General features: G+C 44.3%; 1 protein-coding gene across 1 annotated transcript in view; it reads right to left on the bottom strand.

Moving 5' to 3' along the window:
- MSH2 (mutS homolog 2) overlaps positions 1-23,594 on the bottom strand; it is a 150,289-nt gene that overhangs the window by 84,749 nt on the left and 41,946 nt on the right. Inside the window, 1 exon segment of the mRNA XM_073672082.1 lies at positions 3,900-4,009. Coding sequence (XP_073528183.1) covers positions 3,900-4,009 — 110 coding nt within the window.

The following is a 23,594-nucleotide window of genomic DNA, read 5'->3' as shown; positions in this document are numbered from 1 at the left end:
TGTGGGATCACACACTTGATCAGAAATCACTATGTCCCTGACTCAAAGTAATTTGTCTAGATACAGGAGTAAAACACTTGGAAAAGTTGAAAAAACTGTTTCGCAATTCGAAGATGTGCAAAACAATTTGTGGCTTTTGGTGTATGCTGGTCAGAAACGCGAAAGTGGGCGAAGCATAAGATGGGCAGGGTGAAAACCTATTGAAGAATGTTCCAAAAATTATGCCACTGTAGTGGCAAAACTTAAGGCAAAAATGTACTCCAGTTTTTGACTGGAGTAATATTTCTGGCGAGGCACACAGAGGCACAATCCACTGAGAAGTTGTGACTGTAGAAGTGAAGCTAGCGGGCACCAGACCAATAAAACATTAATGTCGGCAGTCCTCTTCTTGGAAATAATAGCCACCAGCAGTTTATTAGGTGGTGCTTCACCATAGAATTAATGCATAGATTTTAGAAGACACAAGAGAAAGGTGGCACTCACCACGAGCTGCGGTAAAAATAGTCCTTTATTCCAACATAATCGTCTGGAGAGGCGGTGGGCAGGGGGTGTGCGGGAGTGTAGAGAACAAGTGGACCCGTAGAAGTGCGTTTTGCGGTGCGAAACGGCTGTCGTCCAGTTCTCTACGCTCCCGCACACCCCCTGCCTAACACCTCTCCAGACGATTATGTTGGAATAAAGGACTATTTTTACAGCAGCTCGTGGTGAGTGCCACATTTCTCTTGTGTCTAAAATCTATGCAGTGAGAAGATGCGCCTAATTCATTAAGTGGCGTGCACGTCTTACTGAATTAGACGCATCTTACTTACTCCACCATGTCCCTTTATTCTTAAGGTGTCTCTTGAGCGTCTCAAAGCTATGCAGTCTCCTTACACCCCGGTTTCTGGCCGGGCGGGCTCTCCTCCTTGAGTGACAGTTCTGGTGATTAGCAGAGCTGTGGTATTAGCAAAACTATAAAGCTCTGCACAAGTTCCGCAGTAACACATTCAGTTATCAGGTCGTGGCCTGTGCCAAAGGGGCCAACAAAGGAATTATATGACAGTGCTAAGGAAATTATGGGATGGAGCATGAGCAGAATATTGACAGAAGAGCTGTGACTAACACGTGTCCGACATGACCCGCACGGCTATGGGCCACTAACACTAGTGGCACATATCCCACCTTTTGTACTCTGACCCACAGATCTTGGTGCGATATTCTTTTTTTCTTCTATTTTAAGAATTGTACTTGATTCGTAAACCTTATTGTGCTTAACCTGACAAAGGGAAAGATCAACCTTTTCTTAAGAGGCATCTCCTGATAATATATTTGTGAAGTAGCACCACGCAAAGATTCAATTCTTCCAATATACTAATCAGGGAGGATGGGTGGCCTGTGGCTCATCAGAAGAGCACTTGTGAAGCAAAAAATAGTGGAATGGGAAGGAAGATTTTTGCTTTTCTTGTTCCTGGAATATGCCTTTATTTGTGGCCTTGGAGGTTGCAGCCACAATGTAATATATAATTGTAAAGGTGACAACTGAAGACAGCGCGTTCCCTTGCACAGAGACTAGATAGAGGGCACATACTCAGACAATGGAAGGTGGCCAAGCTCTGACAGATACAATAAACTGTGAGTGTGTCCTTGATGAAATCCCAGGCGAAGAGCAGAAAGACCTAATTGAAATGCTTAGGGAAGAACAATATTTGCAGCCATGCTATGAAATTCTACAAATAATACTTACTGATGCTCACAGCCGCTTACCCTAGATATTGGTAAAAGCTTTTCCTGCAGAGCAGATAATTGCTTGTAATGTGAGATATTCAGAAAGTTAAACGTGGTAGGACCATTGGAAATCGCAAGCTTGCGAGTGATGAGTCAGTGGACCTACAATAATGAGGAGTGTATAGCGGGTGTCAATCACACCCAGGGAAGAATGATTAGAGAATCTGAGGCAAGACTAGTCCGGAGAAAAGTCCCCACCGCCGGACTAGTCCTGCTCAAAAGCATACGCCGAGCTGTGGAATAAAAGTACATTTCTGTCAATTTCAATACTATTATAGCAGAGAGATGCCTCTATGGCACAACCCGTACTTTCCATCACTGGCATCTTCACCCTTCATCCAGGGCTGTGGAGGCAGAGTCAGTGTCTATTTTGGTGGAGTCAGAATCGGAGTTGGTATAAAATGGACTGACTCCAACTCCTAAAATATATAGTAAATTGGGTACAGTAGTTCAATGCAGTTTGTGGGGAATATTTTTTCATAAGAATTTGGGAAAGTTATGAAATGTCCTATAAATGTCTGTCCTATTCCTGATCTAAGGGTCTAGACTTTTAGCTGAGATGAACCTGTGCTACAGTAAATTTATCACTTAAACATGAGCCGTGTATGAGGGAGTCGGAGTCGTGGAAATTGAGGAGTAGGAGTTGGAGGTTTGGCTTACCGACTCCACAGCCCTGCCTTCATCTCAAAGTTCATTTCCTCCCAGCAGCAGGGTACTCCAATTCTCATCTTCCTTAATATCCGTTCCCATCTCAATTGATCCCAAAATCTGCTTATTTGGACTCTGAGTACTAGATGAAGAGACATGGAGTCACCACATGAGAGTTTCTTTAAGAGAATCTTTATTCCTTGCCAGGAAACTCACAGCCATGCATTGGGTGGGGAGTTCCCCACCGACAATACGATCCCGGATTGAATTAGTCAATACAATAATTCAATACAAGAGAACAGTTTATCTTAACAGTAGCTGAGGTATCTATGGTTACGACCACTAGCAACTAGCTAACTGTCACTATATCAGTGGTCGTAACCATGGATACCTAAGCTACTGCAATACCCTGTACATGAGGAAAGATATAGCGAATCAGAAAAACTATACTACATTTCTAATTGGAGGTATTTGCTAATACTATTGTTATTACACCTACTACATATCGAGAAAGGATCTTGGAGATGGGAATACCACTTTAATGTTACTGCTGAAGGAAATTTTTTATATTCAAGATGCTGATTAATAGATTTATACCACTATTATACATGTTCTTAAGGACAATCACACTTCAGCCTAGTCTGTGAAAAGCAGATGTTGCTGGATATACAAATATCAAGACTCTGCAAACCTACTGTACTTTATTGGTTATACTTCTTAAGAAACATTTCAAATACATTTGAATTTGTATAATTAAAAGGGGTTGTCCACTACTTAAGATTACCCCCCCCCCCCAATGTATCCCCCCAGGCCCTGAGACTTTTTGTAAATACCTTCTGTCGCAGTTACTGCCTGTGAGTGGCGCTATCGCTGGCCGCTCACAGGCTGCCAGCCGGCTCTGACAAGTGCTGGCAGCAGCCGGGGGTCTTTGTCTTCCTGGTTCCATGGTGGATGCCAGGCTGTGGGTGGGGTTACAGGATTGCCTTTTTATATTTCAAATAATTGATAAAAGGTTATCACTGAAACTAAGTAAAAAAAAATATATATACACATCTGACAGAAGCCTAAAATAAGCTGCACAGCACCTGGATGCTAAGAGAATATTAAGGGAAAAATCACAAATCACTAAAAAGAACAGTGCCGCTCCTGAGCACGTCAAGGATCCAAAGCAATGTCTGCTTTCTCTTTCTTATTATAATGGAGCGGACACATAAGCAATTACCTTTCCGCTAAAATCAATGTAATCTGTGCAATAAACTCTATTAAAAGCATTAAACTCTATTATGTAATTAAAGTCTATAGACAGCGGTATAAAACAGCAGGTTGCCGTTACCTTAGGAAAATAGTACAGACTATACAGACCTACTGCGCCGTATACTCATATAGTGTCAGGTGAGAGGACTGAGACAAGGAGGGCTGTGCTGTACATTTACAGCAGGGGAGCAGGCCTCCTGGTAAAACCTATACAAGGCCTAGGAGGGACTTACCTGCTCCATGTCCATGGTGGTTTCAATCATCTCTTGGAATTTAGAAAAGTCTGAAGACAGATCTGTGATGGGAGTGACGAACACAGCCAGGAGCAGCATCTGGTGAGCACCTGGAAAGAAAAAGCAATGAATCGCTGAGGTCGAGTCTGAATATAAGCACATACAGGTGCATCTCACAAAATTAAAATATCATCAAAAAGTTATATTATTTCAGTTCGTCAATACAAAAAGTGAAACTCATATATTATATAGAGTCATTACACACAGAGTGATCTATTTCAAGTGTTTATTTCTGTTAATGTTGATGATTATGGCTTACAGCCAATGAAAACACAAAAGTCATTATCTCAGTAAATTAGAATAATTAACAAAAACACCTGCAAAGGCTACCTATGCATTTAAAAAGCTCCCTTAGTCTGTTTCAGTAGGCTCCACAATCATGGGGAAGACTGCTGACTTGACAGATGTCCAGAAGGCAGTCATTGAAACACTCCACAAGGTCCCAGAATTCCAATTTTCATTTGGAAATCAAGGTCCCAGAGTCTGGAGGAAGAGTGGAGAGGCCACAATTCAAGCTGCTTGAGGTCTAGTGTGAAGTTTCCACGATCAGTGATGGTTTGGGGAGCCATATCATCTGCTGGTGTAGGTCCACTGTGTTTTATCAAGACCAAAGTCAGCGCAGCCGTCTACCAGGAAATTTTAGAGCACTTCATGCTTCCCTCTGCCGACGAGCTTTTTGGAGATGGAAATGTCATTCTCCAGCAGGACTTGGCACCTGTCCACACTGCCAAAAGTACCAATACCTGGTTTACAAACAACAGTATCACTGTGCTTGATTGGCCAGCAAACTCACCTGACCTTAACCCCATAGAGAATCTATAGAGAATCTATGGGGTATTGTCAAGAGGAAGATGAGAGACACCAGACCCAACAATGCAGACGAGCTGAAGGCTGCTATCAAACAGGGCTGTGGAGTCGGTAAGCCAAACCTCCAACTCCACGACTCCGACTCCCTCATACACGGCTCATGTTTAAGTGATAAATTTACTGTAGCACAGATTAATCTCAGCTAAATGTCTAGACCTTAAGATCATGACTAGGACAGACATTTCTAGAACATTTCATAACTTTCCCAAATTCTTATGAAAAAATATTCCCCACAAACAGCATTCAACTACTGTACCCAATTTATTATATATTTTAGGAGTTCGAGTCAGTCCATGTTATACGGATTCAGACTCCGACTCCACCAAAATGGACACAGACTGACTCCATGATTCCAACTCCACAGCCCTGCTATCAAAGCAACCTGGGCTCCATAACACCTCAGCAGTGCCACAGGCTGATCGTCTCCATGCCACGCCACATTGATGCAGTAATTGATGCAAAAGGAGCCCGACCAAGTATTGAGGGCATTTACTGAACATACATTTCAGTAGGCCAACATTTCAGATTTTAAAAACATTTTTCAAGCTGTTGTTATAAAGTATTCTAATTTACTGAGATAATGACTTTTGTGTTTTCATTGGCTGTAAGCCATAATCATCAACATTAACAGAAATAAACACTTGAAATAGATCACTCTGTTTGTTATGACTCTATATAATATACGAGTTTCACTTTTTGTATTGAAGAACTGAAATTAACTTCTTGATGATATTCTAACTTAGTGAGATGCACCTGTATCTAGAGGATTTTCCCAGCCTAATTTGCTGGAAACATTAAGTTTGTAATGCATTTCCAAATAAGTGGCTCTTTTTGATCTGGCTGAGCCTGACGTGGCATGTGGCAATTCTTTCGGGCCCAGTAACGTGTGGGCACAAATCACGTGGTGTAGGATCTGATAGTGTCCGGTCCAGTGTACGGGTCATCACTAGTTACCTCCCGTTCACAAAGGTGCAGTGTCGCTGTGGGGAGAGCACATGAACAGTCCCTGCTGTACTTAGCATTCTCAGAGCACAGCTCCTCAAGTCACCATTATTGGGTTAGGTCCCATCTAATCTGTAGAGAGGTCTCACCAGTCTCCACCAACTGATCAAGGAAGAAAGAAATACAGAGCACAGAGTCTTACTATCTGATTCTTTCGTTTTAAGGGCAGGTGACACTTGGATGGAGGTGCCTGGCAGCGGCTTACACCCCTCAACCTATTGAGTACACATGCACAATTGGCCAAACAGAGCATGCATGTGTATGGAGAGATTGGGATAAAATCTGTTGGACAAACAAGCATGCACAGCAATTACCAAGGGTTGTGGGGCCACCTTAGAGACCCGATTAACTAAAATATGTTGAAGAAACGATCACTAAGCAGCCGAATATTCGTTCAATCATCAGCAGATATTGATCTGAAGGTGACCTTAAAGGGGAACCTGTATGTGCAGTCTGATCTGTGGTCAGCATGCTACAGAGAAGACGCTGAGCAGCGCGATATATAGGTTTGTTGGAAACGATTCAGTATAACTTGCATTTTATCAATTCAATTCCCTGGTGTTCGTATACATGAGTCCGGTGGGCAGTCCTATTCAGTGATCGACTGATATTTCGGAATGCAGACATACAGGGAAGACCACCAATCACATAGAAGCACCCACTGGACACACAGTCATACAGGGAAGACCACCAATCAAATAGAAGCACCCACTGGACACACAGTCATACAGGGAAGACCACCAATCAAATAGAAGCGCCCACTGGACACACAGTCATACAGGGAAGACCACCAATCAAATAGAAGCGCCCACTGGACACACAGTCATACAGGGAAGACCGCCACTCATCAAATAGAAGCGCCCACTGGACACACAGTCATACAGGGAAGACCGCCAATCATCAAATAGAAGAGCCCACTGGACACACAGTCATACAGGGAAGACCGCCAATCAAATAGAAGCGCCCACTGGACACAGTCATACAGGGAAGACCGCCAATCAAATAGAAGCGCCCACTGGACACACAGTCATACAGGGAAGACCGCCAATCATCAAATAGAAGCGCCCACTGGACACACAGTCATACAGGGAAACCGCCAATCATCAAATAGAAGCGCCCACTGGACAGAGTCATACAGGGAAGACCGTCAATCATCAAATAGAAGCGCCCACTGGACACACAGTCATACAGGGAAGACCGTCAATCATCAAATAGAAGAGCCCACTGGACACACAGTCATACAGGGAAGACCGTCAATCATCAAATAGAAGCGCCCACTGGACACACAGTCATACAGGGAAGACCGCCAATCAAATAGAAGCGCCCACTGGACACAGTCATACAGGGAAGACCGCCAATCAAATAGAAGCGCCCACTGGACACACAGTCATACAGGGAAGACCGCCACTCATCAAATAGAAGCGCCCACTGGACACACAGTCATACAGGGAAGACCGCCAATCATCAAATAGAAGAGCCCACTGGACACACAGTCATACAGGGAAGACCGCCAATCAAATAGAAGCGCCCACTGGACACAGTCATACAGGGAAGACCGCCAATCAAATAGAAGCGCCCACTGGACACACAGTCATACAGGGAAGACCGCCAATCATCAAATAGAAGCGCCCACTGGACACACAGTCATACAGGGAAACCGCCAATCATCAAATAGAAGCGCCCACTGGACAGAGTCATACAGGGAAGACCGCCAATCAAATAGAAGAGCCCACTGGACACACAGTCATACAGGGAAGACCGTCAATCATCAAATAGAAGCGCCCACTGGACACACAGTCATACAGGGAAGACCGTCAATCATCAAATAGAAGCGCCCACTGGACACACAGTCATACAGGGAAGACCGCCAATCATCAAATAGAAGCGCCCACTGGACATAGTCATACAGGGAAGACCGCCAATCAAATAAACCACCCACTGGACACACATGCAAACAAACACACACAAGGATTACAATGAAATAATGGAAGTTTTGCCGAAACTTTTCACACAAAGCTATAATTCAATGTGATTAGCTCCTTATGTTCTATAAAATCCTGCCTGGAGATAAGACTCCATTTTCCACAACAGATTCCCTTTAAAATTGCCCAGACATGTTAAGAGAGGCAGAATATTAGCTAGCCCGAGAGCCATCTCTCCAGACTCCCCCATACACATGCACACCTGGAAGAGCATGCCAGTGTCTACAGAGGGCAGAGTGGTGTAAGCTGCTGAAAGACAGACACCTTCAGAAGAGTTTCATCTACTGGGAAAATAAAACAATCTGGTGTTGCAATTCAACATACACTGATGCCCCTATACAAAATAAAGATGATAAAAATTAATGATTTTAAAGGGACTCTGTCAGAACAGGATGACTGTTCAAACTATGTCCCATCGCTCGCTGCTTCATGGCGGAGCTAATTTTTTAAATACACCTTCCCACCTGCTTATTCCCCCTCTATCTCTACCCCCTCCCTCTTATTTGATTGATAGCTCTTGCTTCATAGTGTCAAAGAAGGGAGCGAAAAGATAGAAAAGAAGATGGGAAGGTGTATATAAATGATTGGCCCTGCCATAATGCACTGAGCACCTGTACTTTGTTGGAACAGTCACTTTGCTGACAGAGTCCCTTTAAACAAAATGATCATTCATTGGTTGAAAACTTAAAGCTGGCCACACACATAAGATAGTCATCTGCGGAGCGAACGTTTGTGCCGACCGCTTTCTCTACCGACCCCCATATACATATGAGAACTCGGCTCAGCCAAGTGTTCATGTTTTTTTTCAACGGGGAGAGTAGAGAAAACCATTGCCAGTGGATCATCTCCCCTAAAAAAAAAAAAAAAAAAAGGAACAGGCAATAAAATTCCAACTGCCCAATCCTTCACTCCCTCAACGTCAATAATCTGGGAAGAGTCAGGAGGCCTCCTTACATATCAGATGATCATCCCTCCAGGGCTGTGGAGTCGGAGTCGTAGTCGGTCAAAAATGGACCAACTCCAACTACTAAAATATATAATAAATTGGGTACAGTAGTTCAATGCAGTTTGTGGGGAATATTTTTTCATAAGAATTCTGGAAAGTTATGAAATGTCCTATAAATGTCTGTCCTATTCCTGATCTAAGGGTCTAGACTTTTAGCTGAGATGAATCTGTGCTGCAGTAAATTTATCACTTAAACATGAGCCGTGTATGAGGGAGTCGGAGTCGGTGTCATGGAAATTAAGGAGTCGGAGATGGAGGTTTGGCTTACCGACTCCACAGCCCTACACCCGTCCCTGCCAAAACAAGTGGGTTTCATCTAATGTGAATGGGGTTCTTCAGCACGAACAATTGTTTTATCTGATCACATACTGTAATCAACTGAAATTAAGATAGACGTGTTTGATTTTTTCCCGACAAGAGTCATAAATTGATTGGTGAACTGGCAACATACCTTATACCCTGCTCTTAATGCTCCAAGTCTTATATATCAGTCATGGGGCAATTGAGGGTGTGCGGAGCTGGGCCCACTCCACATAGGGCAGATGCTTGCTGTGTTATATAGCCGGCTTCGGCTTTTAATAGTAGTGATCAGTGCTTCTGTAAACACCTTATATGCCATTGTCATTCACCAACAGAGGCATCTAGGCACCATGATCTTGCCCATGCATTTGTTCAGGCGCCCATCTTCCCCCTCCCCACCGGGATGACATGGCAGCTGAAGTCCAGTAGCTATAGGCTAGGCTTCATAGGAGACAGTCATTTCTACTATATACTGCAATTATTCAATAATGCAGTATATGGTAGTAAAAGGTAAGAAATCTACAATATTTATATGTATCTGTGGATTTATACAGTACAGACCAAAAGTTTGGACACACCTCATTTAAAGATTTTTCTGTATTTTCATGACTTTGAAAATTGTACATTCACACTGAAGGCATCAAAACTATGAATTAACACATGTGGAATTATATACTTTACAAAAAAGTGTGAAACAACTGAAAATATGTCTTATATTCTAGGTTCTTCAAAGTAGCCACCTTTTGCTTTGATGACTGCTTTGCACACTCTTGGCATTCTCTTGATGAGCTTCAAGAGGTAGTCACCGGAAATGGTCTTCCAACAATCTTGAAGGAGTTCCCAGAGATGCTTAGCATTTGTTGGCCCTTTTGCCTTCACTCTGCGGTCCAGCTCACCCCAAACCATCTCGATTGGGTTCAGGTCTGGTGACTGTGGAGGCCAGGTCATCTGGCGTAGCACCCCATCACTCTCCTTCTTGGTCAAATAGCCCTTACACAGCCTGGAGGTGTGTTTGGGGTCATTATCCAATAAATGATGGTCCAACTAAACGCAAATCGGATGGAATAGCATGCCGCTGCAAGATGCTGTGGTAGCCATGCTGGTTCAGTATGCCTTCAATATTTTAATAAATCCCCAACCGTGTCACCAGCAAAACACCACCACACCTCCTCCTCCATGCTTCACGGTGGGAACCAGGCATGTAGAGTCCATCCGTTTACCTTTTCTGCGTCGCACAAAGACACGGTGGTTGGAACCAAAGATCTCAAATTTGGACTCATCAGACCAAAGCACAGATTTCCACTGGTCTAATGTCCATTCCTTGTGTTGTTTAGCCCAAACAAGTCTCTTCTGCTTGTTGCCTGTCCTTAGCAGTGGTTTCCTAGCAGTTATTTTACCATGAAGGCCTGCTGCACAAAGTCTCCTCTTAACAGTTGCTGAAGAGATGTGTCTGCTGCTAGAACTCTGTGTAGCATTGACCTGGTCTCTAATCTGAGCTGCTGTTAACCTGTGATTTCTGAGGCTGGTGACTCGGATAAACTTATCCTCAGAAGGAGAGGTGACTCTTGGTCTTCCTTTCCTGGGGCGGTCCTCATGTGAGCCAGTTTCTTTGTAGCGCTTGATGGTTTTTGCAACTGCACTTGGGGACACTTTCAAAGTTTGCCCAATTTTTCACACTGACTGACCTTCATTTCTTAAAGCAATGATGGCCACTCGTTTTTCTTTACTTAGAATTTGTATTATGGCAAGAAAAAAGCAGCTAACAGTCTATTCAGTAGGACTATCAGCTGTGTATCCACCTGACTTCTGCACAACACAACTGATGGTCCCAACCCCATTTATAAGGCAAGAAATCTCACTTATTAAACCTGACAGGGCACACCTGTGAAGTGAAAACCATTTCCGGTTACTACCTCTTGAAGCTCATCAAGAGAATGCCAAGAGTGTGCAAAGCAGTCATCAAAGCAAAAGGTGGCTACTTTGAAGAACCTCGAATATAAGACATATTTTCAGTTGTTTCACACTTTTTGTTAAGTATATAATTCCACATGTGTTAATTCATAGTTTTGATGCCTTCAGTGTGAATGTACAATTTTCATAGTCATGAAAATACAGAAAAATCTTTAAATGAGAAGGTGTGTCCAAACTTTTGGTCTGTACTGTATATGTAGATTTAAACTGAGAAAACCTGGAAAGGACAAAAAGCGCAATAGGTTCTTATCTGGGTAAATGTTTAAGAAAGTATATGCACCATCATGCTCACCTGTTCAGGTTGTGTGCACACAACTACTGAAAAAGACTGAGGCTGCTACAAACCCACAAGGAAAGAATAAAGAAAATTGGAAACAAATGGGTAAAAAAAAATGCACTGCTGTCAAAGGATAATTAGACAGGAATCAAATTCTGTGGTTTATTGGTCAACGCGTTTCGACGTTTCAAACGTCTTCATCAGGACAAAGTCATGGTAATCATATACATATATTATATACACATAGATACATATATAGTGAGAAAGCCGTTGGTAAAATACTGGAGGTGAGATATGTGTCACCGAGAATGTTAGCCTCGGTGGTATGAACCTAGAAAAATGCTCCAGCACATAATGTACACATAGGGGTTAATGGGCCATATTAAAGGCTAGGTTTATGTGGACAGCTAAAGAGTGGATGGGAGGCTGTTCACTATATCTCCCCCCAGGGTGTGGTCTAGGAAGTAAATGTGAAGCCTTTTGACTCCACCTGGGAGATGTTAGTTTGATTCTTGCTGGTCCACTACACCTCAATGAATTCCAATCACATTCCTACATTTGCCCCTCAGATTCTTATTTTCCCCAAAATACCATGTCTGGGAACAGTCTGGAGCCCCCATAAATACAGTGCCTACAAGTAGTATTCAACCCCCTGCAGATTTAGCTGGTTTGATAAGATGCAAATAAGTTAGAGCCTTCAAACTGCAAACGAGAGTAGGTTTTATGAACAGAAGCATAAATCTTACAAACCAAAAAGTTATGTTGCTCAGTTGAATTTTATTAAATTTTAAACATAAAAGTGTGGGTCAATTATTATACAACCCCTATGTTTAATATTTTGTGGAATAACCCTTGTTTGCAATTACAGCTAATAATCGTCTTTTATAAGACCTGATCAGGCCAGCACAGGTCTGTGGAGTTATCTTGGCCCACTCCTCCATGCAGATCTTCTCCAAGTTATCTAGGTTTTTTGGGTGTCTCATGTGGACTTTATTCTTGAGCTCCTTCCACAAGTTTTCAATTGGGTTAAGGTCAGGAGACTGACTAGGCCACTCCAACACCTTGACTTTTTCCCTATTGAACCAGGCCTTGGTTTTCTTGGCTGTGTGCTTTGGGTCGTTGTCTTGTTGGAAGATGAAATTACGACCCATCTTAAGATCCCTGATGGAGGAGCGGAGGTTCTTGGCCAAAATCTCCAGGTAGGCCGTGCTATCCATCTTCCCATGGATGCGGACCAGATGGCCAGGCCCCTTGGCAGAGAAACAGCCCCACAGCATGATGCTGCCACCACCATGCTTGACTGTAGGGATGGTATTCTTGGGGTCGTATGCAGTGCCATCCAGTCTCCAAACGTCACGTGTGTGGTTGGCACCAAAGATCTCGATCTTGGTCTCATCAGACCATAGAACCTTGAACCAGTCTGTCTCAGAGTCCTCCAAGTGATCATGAGCAAACTGTAGACGAGCCTTGACATGACGCTTTGAAAGTAAAGGTACCTTACGGGCTCGTCTGGAACGGAGACCATTGCGGTGGAGTACGTTACTTATGGTATTGACTGAAACCAATGTCCCCACTGCCATGAGATCTTCCCGGAGCTCCTTCCTTGTTGTCCTTGGGTTAGCCTTGACTCTTCGGACAAGCCTGGCCTCGGCACGGGAGGACACTTTCAAAGGCTGTCCTGGCCGTGGAAGGCTAACAGTAGTTCCATAAGCCTTCCACTTACGGATGATGCTCCCAACAGTGGAGACAGGTAGGCCCAACTCCTTGGAAAGGGTTTTGTACCCCTTGCCAGCCTTGTGACCCTCCACGATCTTGTCTCTGATGGCCTTGGAATGCTCCTTTGTCTTTCCCATGTTGACCATGTCTGAGTGCTGTTCACAAGTTTGGGGAGGGTCTTAAATAGTCAGAAAAGGCTGGCAAAAGAGATCTTTAATCCACACATGTGAAGCTCATTATTCTTGGTGCCTGAACTACTTCATAATACTTTTGGGGGACCAAACAGAATTCTTGTGGTTTGAGGGGTTGAATAATAAATGACACTCTGAATTAACTTTTAACGTTTTTAAAAAAAAAATAAAAAAATTTGCTGCAGTGCATTTCCCACTTCCAGGCTGATCTACAGTACAAATGTCACAATGCCAAGTTAATTCTGCATGTGTCAACCAGCTAAACTGCAGGGGGTTGAATACTACTTGTAGGCACTGTATCTGATAGCTGGCTGATCCTGCCAAATAGTGAGATTTGTCGACTAACGTGTATGGTGGCTTTTAGACCTGTCAGTCATACTGCAGCAATCACATCCACATTGAGCGCCTTACACTGGAAATTCTTCAGATCGCACAGCAGCAGCCGATAATGGTAATATAATCCTACATCCACAATTATGTCCTGCACCAGTACTTCCTATTCAGCATGCACCACACTAACAGCAGAAACCAGTAAGCATAGTGTTGGCTTCTGATTCTCCTAAGCAGATGTTCTCCTGTATAGCCCTGCATAAGTGCCCGCTGGAGTGAGAGCTGCGGGGAGACGCGGGATGAGAGTCGCCTTTTGTTTTACATGCACAATTCTGGAAAAATGAGTGGATTAAATATTTATAAATGAGATTCACATTCAGAGAATGTTGGCAGAAAAAGCAAAAAGGAGTGTGAATGAAACCATCAGGGTCAAGATGCTCTTGAGAAGAAACATGGATACTTTAAGAAGGGTGATGGACTATGAAAGGATACACGGTGACGCCTGACAAGAGGCCTGTGCACACTGAGGTGCAGGCTGAACGGTGCTGCAAAAATCTAATTTAACTGAATCCATGTGGAAGTGTCAACAGATGGGTCTGACACCCAACACAGGAAAGGCCATCGTAATCCTTCTGACTGTGGGGGGAAAAAAAACTTTTAATGATTCCCATGGCTCAGAACGGACGGCAAGTTTTGAAAACACAAAATGAAGGATGAGACCATTGTCATCAATCCAAATCTGCAGGATTTGTGGTCATCTTTGACTTACATTATTGGAAGGATAGCTAAGGTGAATGCAGTAGAGCATTGCCATTGACCTGTCCCCGATGCGGTTGTTTAACCAAATTGCGACTCTAAAAAGTTGTGGAGTTAAAAGCAATACAGAGGAGCCCTAGTATAAGATGTGGCGACCATTTGAAAGGCTAAACGGTCGTCATAGACTTCCTCTAACATTTGAGCAACTCACTTCGAGCTTACCAGTAAGTCAGGGGTGACCGCAAAACGTGATCGATGTATCCTTAAAGGGGTTTTTCTATGAATAAAGTTGATTTTAATCAATACATCTTGGAATAATAATAAGTTCCGCAATTGGATGCGTTTATATAAAATGTTCCTGTGCTGAGATAATCTTATAAATGTGCCCCTGCTGTGTACTGTGTAATGGCTGTGTCTGACCGTGCAGGAACATGGTCTGATCATACCACAGCTCCTGAGCAGGGGAGGAAGCAAAGGAGTATACAGACATTACAGCACGGATCACAAATAATTATTTGAGGTAAAACATTTTTTTTTAAAAAAAAAGGCAAGGAAATACACTGTAGAACTTGGTAAGAAATATACAGGAAGCACCATAAATGGTGCACACATTGAGATATAGTGCATCCCCTACAACATGTATCTACGACTGCAGCACTGTTATCCAACAAGTCGAAAGGGAAAATAATAAAAGCGCAGCGGTCTAGTATTTCATGAACCCTCGTGTGGTTAGATGAATGAGTGACCACCCCAGGTAGTGTATGCAAATAAATATGCGGCATTATTCTCACTCAGGAAGATTAACAGCACAGGGAAGACACCAGAGGCCAACACAAGGTATCCGGGAAGGCTGACCCAATCAAGCTTATTTATCTGTAATTTTCTGCAACCACATCCTGCAGCCATCAGTTGGCACTGCGGGGGACGCAGTTTAGCAGATGAAATGCTTTATAAACTATTACTAACTCAGCAGCTCATTTAGCAAAAGGAGGCACTTTCGTAATGTGGAGCGGAAATGGCTGCGTATGTGTATAACAGGTACCTGCGAGGAGACAAGACAGCCGGGTAACAGAAGGCATGTATAGGGAGACCGCACTGCGCAGACGAGAGCTGGCAGACAGCGAACAGAGGAAATTATACAGCGGAGGCGAGACAGCAATGACACCATGGTTATTACCTAACAAAACCGCAAAATTGATGTTACCCGCAGTGTCTAATTGTAGCATCGTTGTGGCTTATTGGCAGGTAACCTCCGCGCCGTAAACTACAGCCTGTTCCCTACAATTCTTCATCATTGCAGCTGCCATTAATGTATAAACGATAGAAAAACAGGATAGATACTGGTGGAGTCTGGCTAGAACAGGGATGTCAAACTTGAAAACTTGAACAAAGTTGTGGGCCAACCAGTATACAGTAAATGGGCCCCCCATAGCCCAGCATAGTGAATAATGGGCCCCCCATAGCCCTGCATAGTGAATAATGGGCCCCCCATAGCCCTGCATAGTGAATGGGCCCCCCATAGCCCTGCATAGTGAATAATGGGCCCCCCATAGCCCTGCATAGTGAATAATGGGCCCCCCATAGCCCTGCATAGTGAATAATGGGCCCCCCATAGCCCTGCATAGTGAATAATGGGCCCCCCATAGCCCTGCATAGTGAATAATGGGCCCCCCATAGCCCTGCATAGTGAATAATGGGCCCCCCATAGCCCTGCATAGTGAATAATGGGCCCCCCATAGCCCTGCATAGTGAATAATGGGCCCCCCATAGCCCTGCATAGTGAATAATGGGCCCCCCATAGCCCTGCATAGTGAATAATGGGCCCCCCATAGCCCTGCATAGTGAATAATGGGCCCCCCATAGCCCTGCATAGTGAATAATGGGCCCCCCATAGCCCTGCATAGTGAATAATGGGCCCCCCATAGCCCTGCATAGTGAATAATGGGCCCCCCATAGCCCTGCATAGTGAATAATGGGCCCCCCATAGCCCTGCATAGTGAATAATGGGCCCCCCATAGCCCTGCATAGTGAATAATGGGCCCCCCATAGCCCTGCATAGTGAATAATGGGCCCCCCATAGCCACGCATAGTGAATAATGGGCCCCCCATAGCCCTGCATAGTGAATAATGGGCCCCCCATAGCCACGCATAGTGAATAATGGGCCCCCCATAGCCCTGCATAGTGAATAATGGGCCCCCCATAGCCCTGCATAGTGAATAATGGGCCCCCCATAGCCCTGCATAGTGAATAATGGGCCCCCCATAGCCCTGCATAGTGAATAATGGGCCCCCCATAGCCCTGCATAGTGAATAATGGGCCCCCCATAGCCCTGCATAGTGAATAATGGGCCCCCCATAGCCCTGCATAGTGAATAATGGGCCCCCCATAGCCCTGCATAGTGAATAATGGGCCCCCCATAGCCCTGCATAGTGAATAATGGGCCCCCCATAGCCCTGCATAGTGAATAATGGGCCCCCCATAGCCCTGCATAGTGAATAATGGGCCCCCCATAGCCCTGCATAGTGAATAATGGGCCCCCCATAGCCCTGCATAGTGAATAATGGGCCCCCCATAGCCCTGCATAGTGAATAATGGGCCCCCCATAGCCCTGCATAGTGAATAATGGGCCCCCCATAGCCCTGCATAGTGAATAATGGGCCCCCCATAGCCCTGCATAGTGAATAATGGGCCCCCCATAGCCCTGCATAGTGAATAATGGGCCCCCCATAGCCCTGCATAGTGAATAATGGGCCCCCCATAGCCCTGCATAGTGAATAATGGGCCCCCCATAGCCCTGCATAGTGAATAATGGGCCCCCCATAGCCCTGCATAGTGAATAATGGGCCCCCCATAGCCCTGCATAGTGAATAATGGGCCCCCCATAGCCCTGCATAGTGAATAATGGGCCCCCCATAGCCCTGCATAGTGAATAATGGGCCCCCCATAGCCCTGCATAGTGAATAATGGGCCCCCCATAGCCCTGCATAGTGAATAATGGGCCCCCCATAGTGAATAATGGGGCCCCCATAGCCCTGCATAGTGAATAATGGGCCCCCCATAGCCCTGCATAGTGAATAATGGGCCCCCCATAGCCCTGCATAGTGAATAATGGGCCCCCCATAGCCCTGCATAGTGAATAATGGGCCCCCCATAGCCCTGCATAGTGAATAATGGGCTCCATACAGAATAATGGGCCCCCCATAGTCCTCCATACAGAACAATGGGGCCCCCCCACATAGTCCTCCATACAGAACAATGGCCCCCCCACATAGTCCTCCATACAGAACAATGGCCCCCCACATAGTCCTCCATACAGAACAATGGGCCCCCCCACATAGTCCTCCATACAGAACAATACCCCCCCCCACATAGTCCTCCATACAGAACAATGGGCCCCCCCACATAGTCCTCCATACAGAACAATGGGCCCCCCCCACATAGTCCTCCATACAGAACAATGGGCCCCCCCACATAGTCCTCCATACAGAACAATGGGCCCCCCCACATAGTCCTCCATACAGAACAATGGGCCCCCCCACATAGTCCTCCATACAGAACAATGGGCCCACCTACATAGTTCTCCATACAGAACAATGGGCCCCCCCACATAGTCCTCCATACAGAACAATGGCCCCCCCACATAGTCCTCCATACAGAATAATGCCCCCCCACATAGTCCTCCATACAGAATAATGCCCCCCCCACATAGTCCTCCATACAGAATAATGGGCCCCCCACATAGTCCTCCATACAGAATAATGGGCCCCCCACATAGTCCTCCATACAGAACAATACCCCCCCCCACATAGTCCTCCATACAGAATAATGGGCCCCCCCACAGTCCTCCACACAGAATAATCCTCTCCCAGTCCTCCATACAGAATAATGCCCCCCCCCCACTGTCCTCCATACAGAATAATGCCCCCCCACAGTCCTCCATACAAAATAATGGGCCCCCCAACAGTCCTCCATACAAAATAATGGGCCCCCCCACAGTCCTCCATACAAAATAATGGGCCCCCCCACAGTCCTCCATACAAAATAATGGGCCCCCCCACAGTCCTCCATACAAAATAATGCCCCCCCCACAGTCCTCCACACAGAATAATGCTCCCCCCTCCCACCCCACAGTCCTCCATACAGAATAATGCTCCCCCCTCACAGTCCTCCATACAGAACAATGGGCCCCACATAGTCCTCCATACAGAATATGGGCCCAACATACAGTCCTGCTCATCATTATTGGCACCCATGAAGTTTAAGTACATAATGTGGAATATCTCCTGAAAAAACTGAATCAATTGCTCTTTTTGTATAGAGCACTCGTGTTAAATACAAAAGAGCAAATAATTTAAAACAAAAAACAATGGGAGGGAAAAATAGAAAAACCTAAAGCTTGCTGTGTCACTGGTATTGGCACCCTTTACATTAATTTAGTATGGAAACACATTTTGACTCGCCTGTGGTAAATCAGAAAAGAGATTCACTTGTGATTAATTGTTGGTGCCCATGTGACATGAAGCCACATGGTAGGCCCTGTTCCTTTGTCACAATGGTGAAGACAAAGGAGCTGTCTGAGGACATCAGAACTGCAATTAGCAAACACAAGACTTCCAAAGGGTATAAGGCCATCTTCAAAGACCTTGGTATCCCAGTTTCAACAGTTCTCAATGTTATTAAGAAGTTTGCCAAGCATGGAACCGTCAAGAACCTGCCTGGACGTGGGGGAAAGAGGAAAAGTGACAAGAGATGTCTTCGAAGGTTGGTGCTAATGGTGGAAAAACACCACGTCAAACATACAAAGACCTGAAAGCCAATCTGGAACAGTCTGGGGTCATGGTTTCAACAAGTACCAAATGCCGCACACTAAACCAAGCAGAGCTTTATGGGCGAACGCCAATGAAAAAAAACATTGCTGAAGAGGAGACATAAAAAGGAACGACTAATCTTTCCCAAAGAGTACCTTGACAAACCATAATCCTTCTGGGAAAATGTTCTGTGGACAGATGAAACAAAAATAGAGCTTTTTAAAAATGCAAAGCAACAGTTTGTTTCCAGACAGCGCAATGAAGCTTATAAGGAAAAGAATGTCTTACCAACAGTTAAGCATGGTGGAGGATCCATAATGCTGTGGGTTTGCTTTGCTGCGTCTGGTACTGGACCTGACCTCAATCTCATTGAAAATCTTTGCGGTGAGCTGAAATCTGCCATTGGGAAAAAGAACCCTGCAAACATTCAAAAGCTTGAACAAACTGCAAAGGAAGAGTGGGAGAAAATGCCAGCTGAGAAGTGCAAGCAGCTTACAGATAGCTACAAGAAACGTTTGGAGGCTGTCAGCAATGCCAAAGGGTGTGCAACCAAGTATTAATTAGGGGAGCCTTTATTGCTGCACATGCTGTTTATTCTGTTTCTTCTTTGAAATTGCAACATGGAAGTTGAAAAACAACTACCTCCTCGAACATGGCCCTTAGGGCACAGTAATACCTCCTCGAACATGGCCCTTAGGGCACAGTAATACCTCCCTACACATGGCCCTTAGGGCACAGTATTAGTTCCCCACACATGGCCCTAAGGGCACAGTACTACGTCCCCACACATGGCCCTAAGGGCACAGTACTACATCCCCACACATGGCCCTTAAGTCACAGTACTACGTCCCCAAATATGGCCCTTAAGGCACAGTACTACGTCCCCACACATGGCCCTTCGGGCACAGTACTGCGTCCCCACACATGGCTCTATTCATGAATCAGGAGCGTTTGACCCCACTACGCCCCCTCATCCAAGACCGGAGTAAACAACGTCGGTCTTGATGAATCGGGCTTACAGTATGTGCATACATACATCAAAACCACATGTATTACCAACTATTCTGTAATGTCTGTAATATCTGATGAAGCTTCCTGGTGGAAAAAAAAATAGTCAGGTTGTACTAACTTGAAAAAATTGAAAGAAGGAAGTTCTCTCACCCCCCGGATTTGAGGGTCACCAGCATTGTAAATATTGGCGCGTTAGACTGAAAAGGTTAGTGGAAATAAATTAAAATCTGAATATAGGAAATGAGCCTTCAAATATCTAAGAGAATGCTAATTTTACCACTCGCCTGCTCATGCAATTCTTTTACGAGTGAAATGCACCTCAAGGTTACATAAAACATGGCAAGTGGAAAATTATTTTTAGAAAGAGAAAAGTTAGAGGAGTTGGATTGGTCAAGGACAAAATCAGAAAAATTACATTTCGGTTGGATGCTTGCCTGGTCCAACAACTCAATTCATTAGCAATGGCTCAGAGGACGGCTCAGTCGGTCTCTACATCATTCTAGGGAATGATGAAAGGCCGATCTCCCACTTATCACGAATGTAACTCTTCATAATGGGTGATAATGTATCTTGCTGAGTAATGAACCCCAGGAGAACATTTGCAAATAATGATAGGAAAAGGCAAAAAGAAGATAAAGTTTCGTCTTTGCCTCCTGAATGTTTAGTTTTACATAAATCTTTATAAGCCTAATCAAATCTATCTAATGTAAGAAAGCAGGAGGAAAAGTACTGGGGGGGCTGAGGATCTCAACCAGTTTGTCGAGACTGGCAAAAGAGCATCCAAGAAACACAGATTTACCTAGTTTGTTTAGGTCTTTGGTTTTTTTTTTTATGGAATAGTGGGTAGGGTGGAAATAGGTCCGGCCCATTCCCTCCCTTACAGTTTAGGTTTTACAAATGTTCCTCCGACAGCTCAGATACTGGGCAATGCAAGGGGAGGCACAGGAAGGGCCAGTGCCCACACAGCACCCCCCCACCGCCAGTGCACACATCACCCCCACCCCCCACCAGTGGACACCTAGCGCGCGCACACACACACACACACACACTTGCAATATAATTTGAGAATAAATAAAAAAAGATGGATTTAGCTGGGGCAAAATAGGCTGGGTAGTGAACGTCCACAAGTCCCAGAAAACCTGTCATATTAATAAGCCTTAAAAGAAATACAAATTCTTAGGCTTCCGAAGAATCATTGATGCAAATACCGCTGCTCCATACAACTGCAGAGACGTGAAATTTAGATGGATTCACATAATAAGACATCAAAACTCCCGATTCATCATTTGAGCTGCCCATTAAAACAAGATGTGATCATATAGTTTCTAACGGAAAACTTTTCCCATTAAAGTAACATGAAACCTTGCTGCTCCACTTAATGAGGCTGTCTCTGCGAGCACCATGTACATGCTACAGACACTGCAATTATGGTGATCGGCTTTTTCCATCTACTGGGTCAGTAAAATACGTCAGTCACATTGCGGCGTACAAGCCCACCCGAGGGCTCACGTCACACTCTTGCATCTTGTTGACAGGGAATGTTTTTCTTTTTTTGGTCAAATTTCTCAGCAAATCAGTATGCAACGGAACAAAACATTTATGCAGGCTCATTTTGGGAAAAATAAGTAAGTTTCAATATGATGTAAAGTCATGGGACCTTTAACCAAGGGGGACATTCAGATGATTGACATTGACCCGTCTAAATCATTCTCCTGTGTAAACCCTGTGGAGATCAATGATAATTATTTGCTCTTTTATTGATCGTGTATTAATCTTTCAATATCAACCTACAAATCTGTACACGCATCCATGTACCTGTGGGTAAGTGATGCCAACACAACCAATGCCCATGTTAAATGTTCCTAATCCGTTGTTTTTGTTTTTTTTTGGGGACATTTCAGCAAAGTTCGCTAAACCAACAAGGAGTTTTGCTGGATTTGGAGCAGCAATTATAGATTCTATGAAGAACCCAGCAGGTGGTGTTCAATTCTCCTACAGTGCCTCCACAGGGAAAATGAAGTATTACACAATTGACATTAAAACGGTTTGTTTAATGTATGGAAATATAAGGTCCTTCCGGGTCCAGTTAATGGATGAAGTGTGGTGGTACCATTTTTGATGAATGTGGTGCATATGTTGAAATGTTGTAGGAGTAAGGGTATGTGGATATGTTGAGTATTTGCAGATTTTTCTACACCAGAGTGTGCACAAGTAAATGATTGTATAAAATAATCACGTTTTGATGCATTTTTATTTAAAGGGGTATTCCGATCCCCAAGATCCTATCATAATACGTAGGTGTGATAATAATATTAGCAAATACCTCCAATTAGAATAGTATAGTTCTTCTGATTCGTTATATTGCTTACCCCATGTGCAGGGCATTGCAGTAACTGAAGTATCCATGGTTACGACCACTAACAACTGTCACTATATGAGTTGTCGTAACCATGGATACCTAAGCTGCTGTAATGCCCTGCACATGGAGGTAAGCGACATAGCGAATCAGAAGAACTATACTACATTTCTAATTGGAGGCATTTGCTAATATTCTTATTATTAGGCTATGTGCCCACGATGCAAAAATGCTGCATATTTTTTCCGCTTCTCCCTGGCAGGAAAAACGCATGTGGATTTTACATGCTTTTTCCTGCCAGGTAGAAGCGTTTTTGCATGCATTTCTGCATGTGGGTTATCAAGCGCTTTTCCAAGCAATTTTAGCATCACTTGGAAAAGTGCTTGACAACTTGTTCACACTATATAAATCCATGCAACTGGCATGGATTTATAGTAGCGTGACCAAGTTAGTTAAAAAAAAAAAAAGAATAAAAATGGTAAAAAATACAAAATTAATTTTATACTTACCTTCCAATGTTTTCTCCGCTCCATCCGGTGTCTTGAGTGGCTCGCGGTGATGTGAAGGACGTGCGGTGATGTCATCGAGTCATGTGTTAGCTCACATGACTCAATGACATAATGGCAGGTCCTTCACAACAACGCGACCCATACAACAGACCAGACGGAGGGGAGAAAACACCGGGAGGACATCGGAAGGCAAGTATAATCTTTATTTTTTATTTTAAATTCTTTTTTTAACAGGTTCTATGGAACCGGGTCTGGAGGAGAGTCTCATCTTTTCCAAACCCGGGTACCATCCGCGCATAGAAACGCATAATATCGGTGTGCACAAATGTGCCGACACGGATATTAAGCGATTCAATGCAAGTCAATGGCAGCAATTACGCTGCGTTCCGCAAAATTAATGGACATGCTGCATATTTTTCCGCAATGATAATCCGCAGCGGAAATTTCCGCAGCATGTGCACAGCACATGCGGATAATCATTGGGGACCATGGGGCACGTATTACCAAGCGATTTCGCTGCGGAAATTCCACGGCAAAAACGCTTGAAAAACG

Source organism: Phyllobates terribilis, unplaced genomic scaffold (genome assembly GCF_046119375.1).
Source record: "Phyllobates terribilis strain yellow unplaced genomic scaffold, ASM4611937v1 Scaffold_3__8_contigs__length_932513732, whole genome shotgun sequence".
Taxonomy (NCBI): domain Eukaryota; kingdom Metazoa; phylum Chordata; class Amphibia; order Anura; family Dendrobatidae; genus Phyllobates; species Phyllobates terribilis.
The sequence above is the reverse complement of the archived record's forward strand: the minus strand, read 5'-3'. Positions and strand labels throughout refer to the sequence as shown.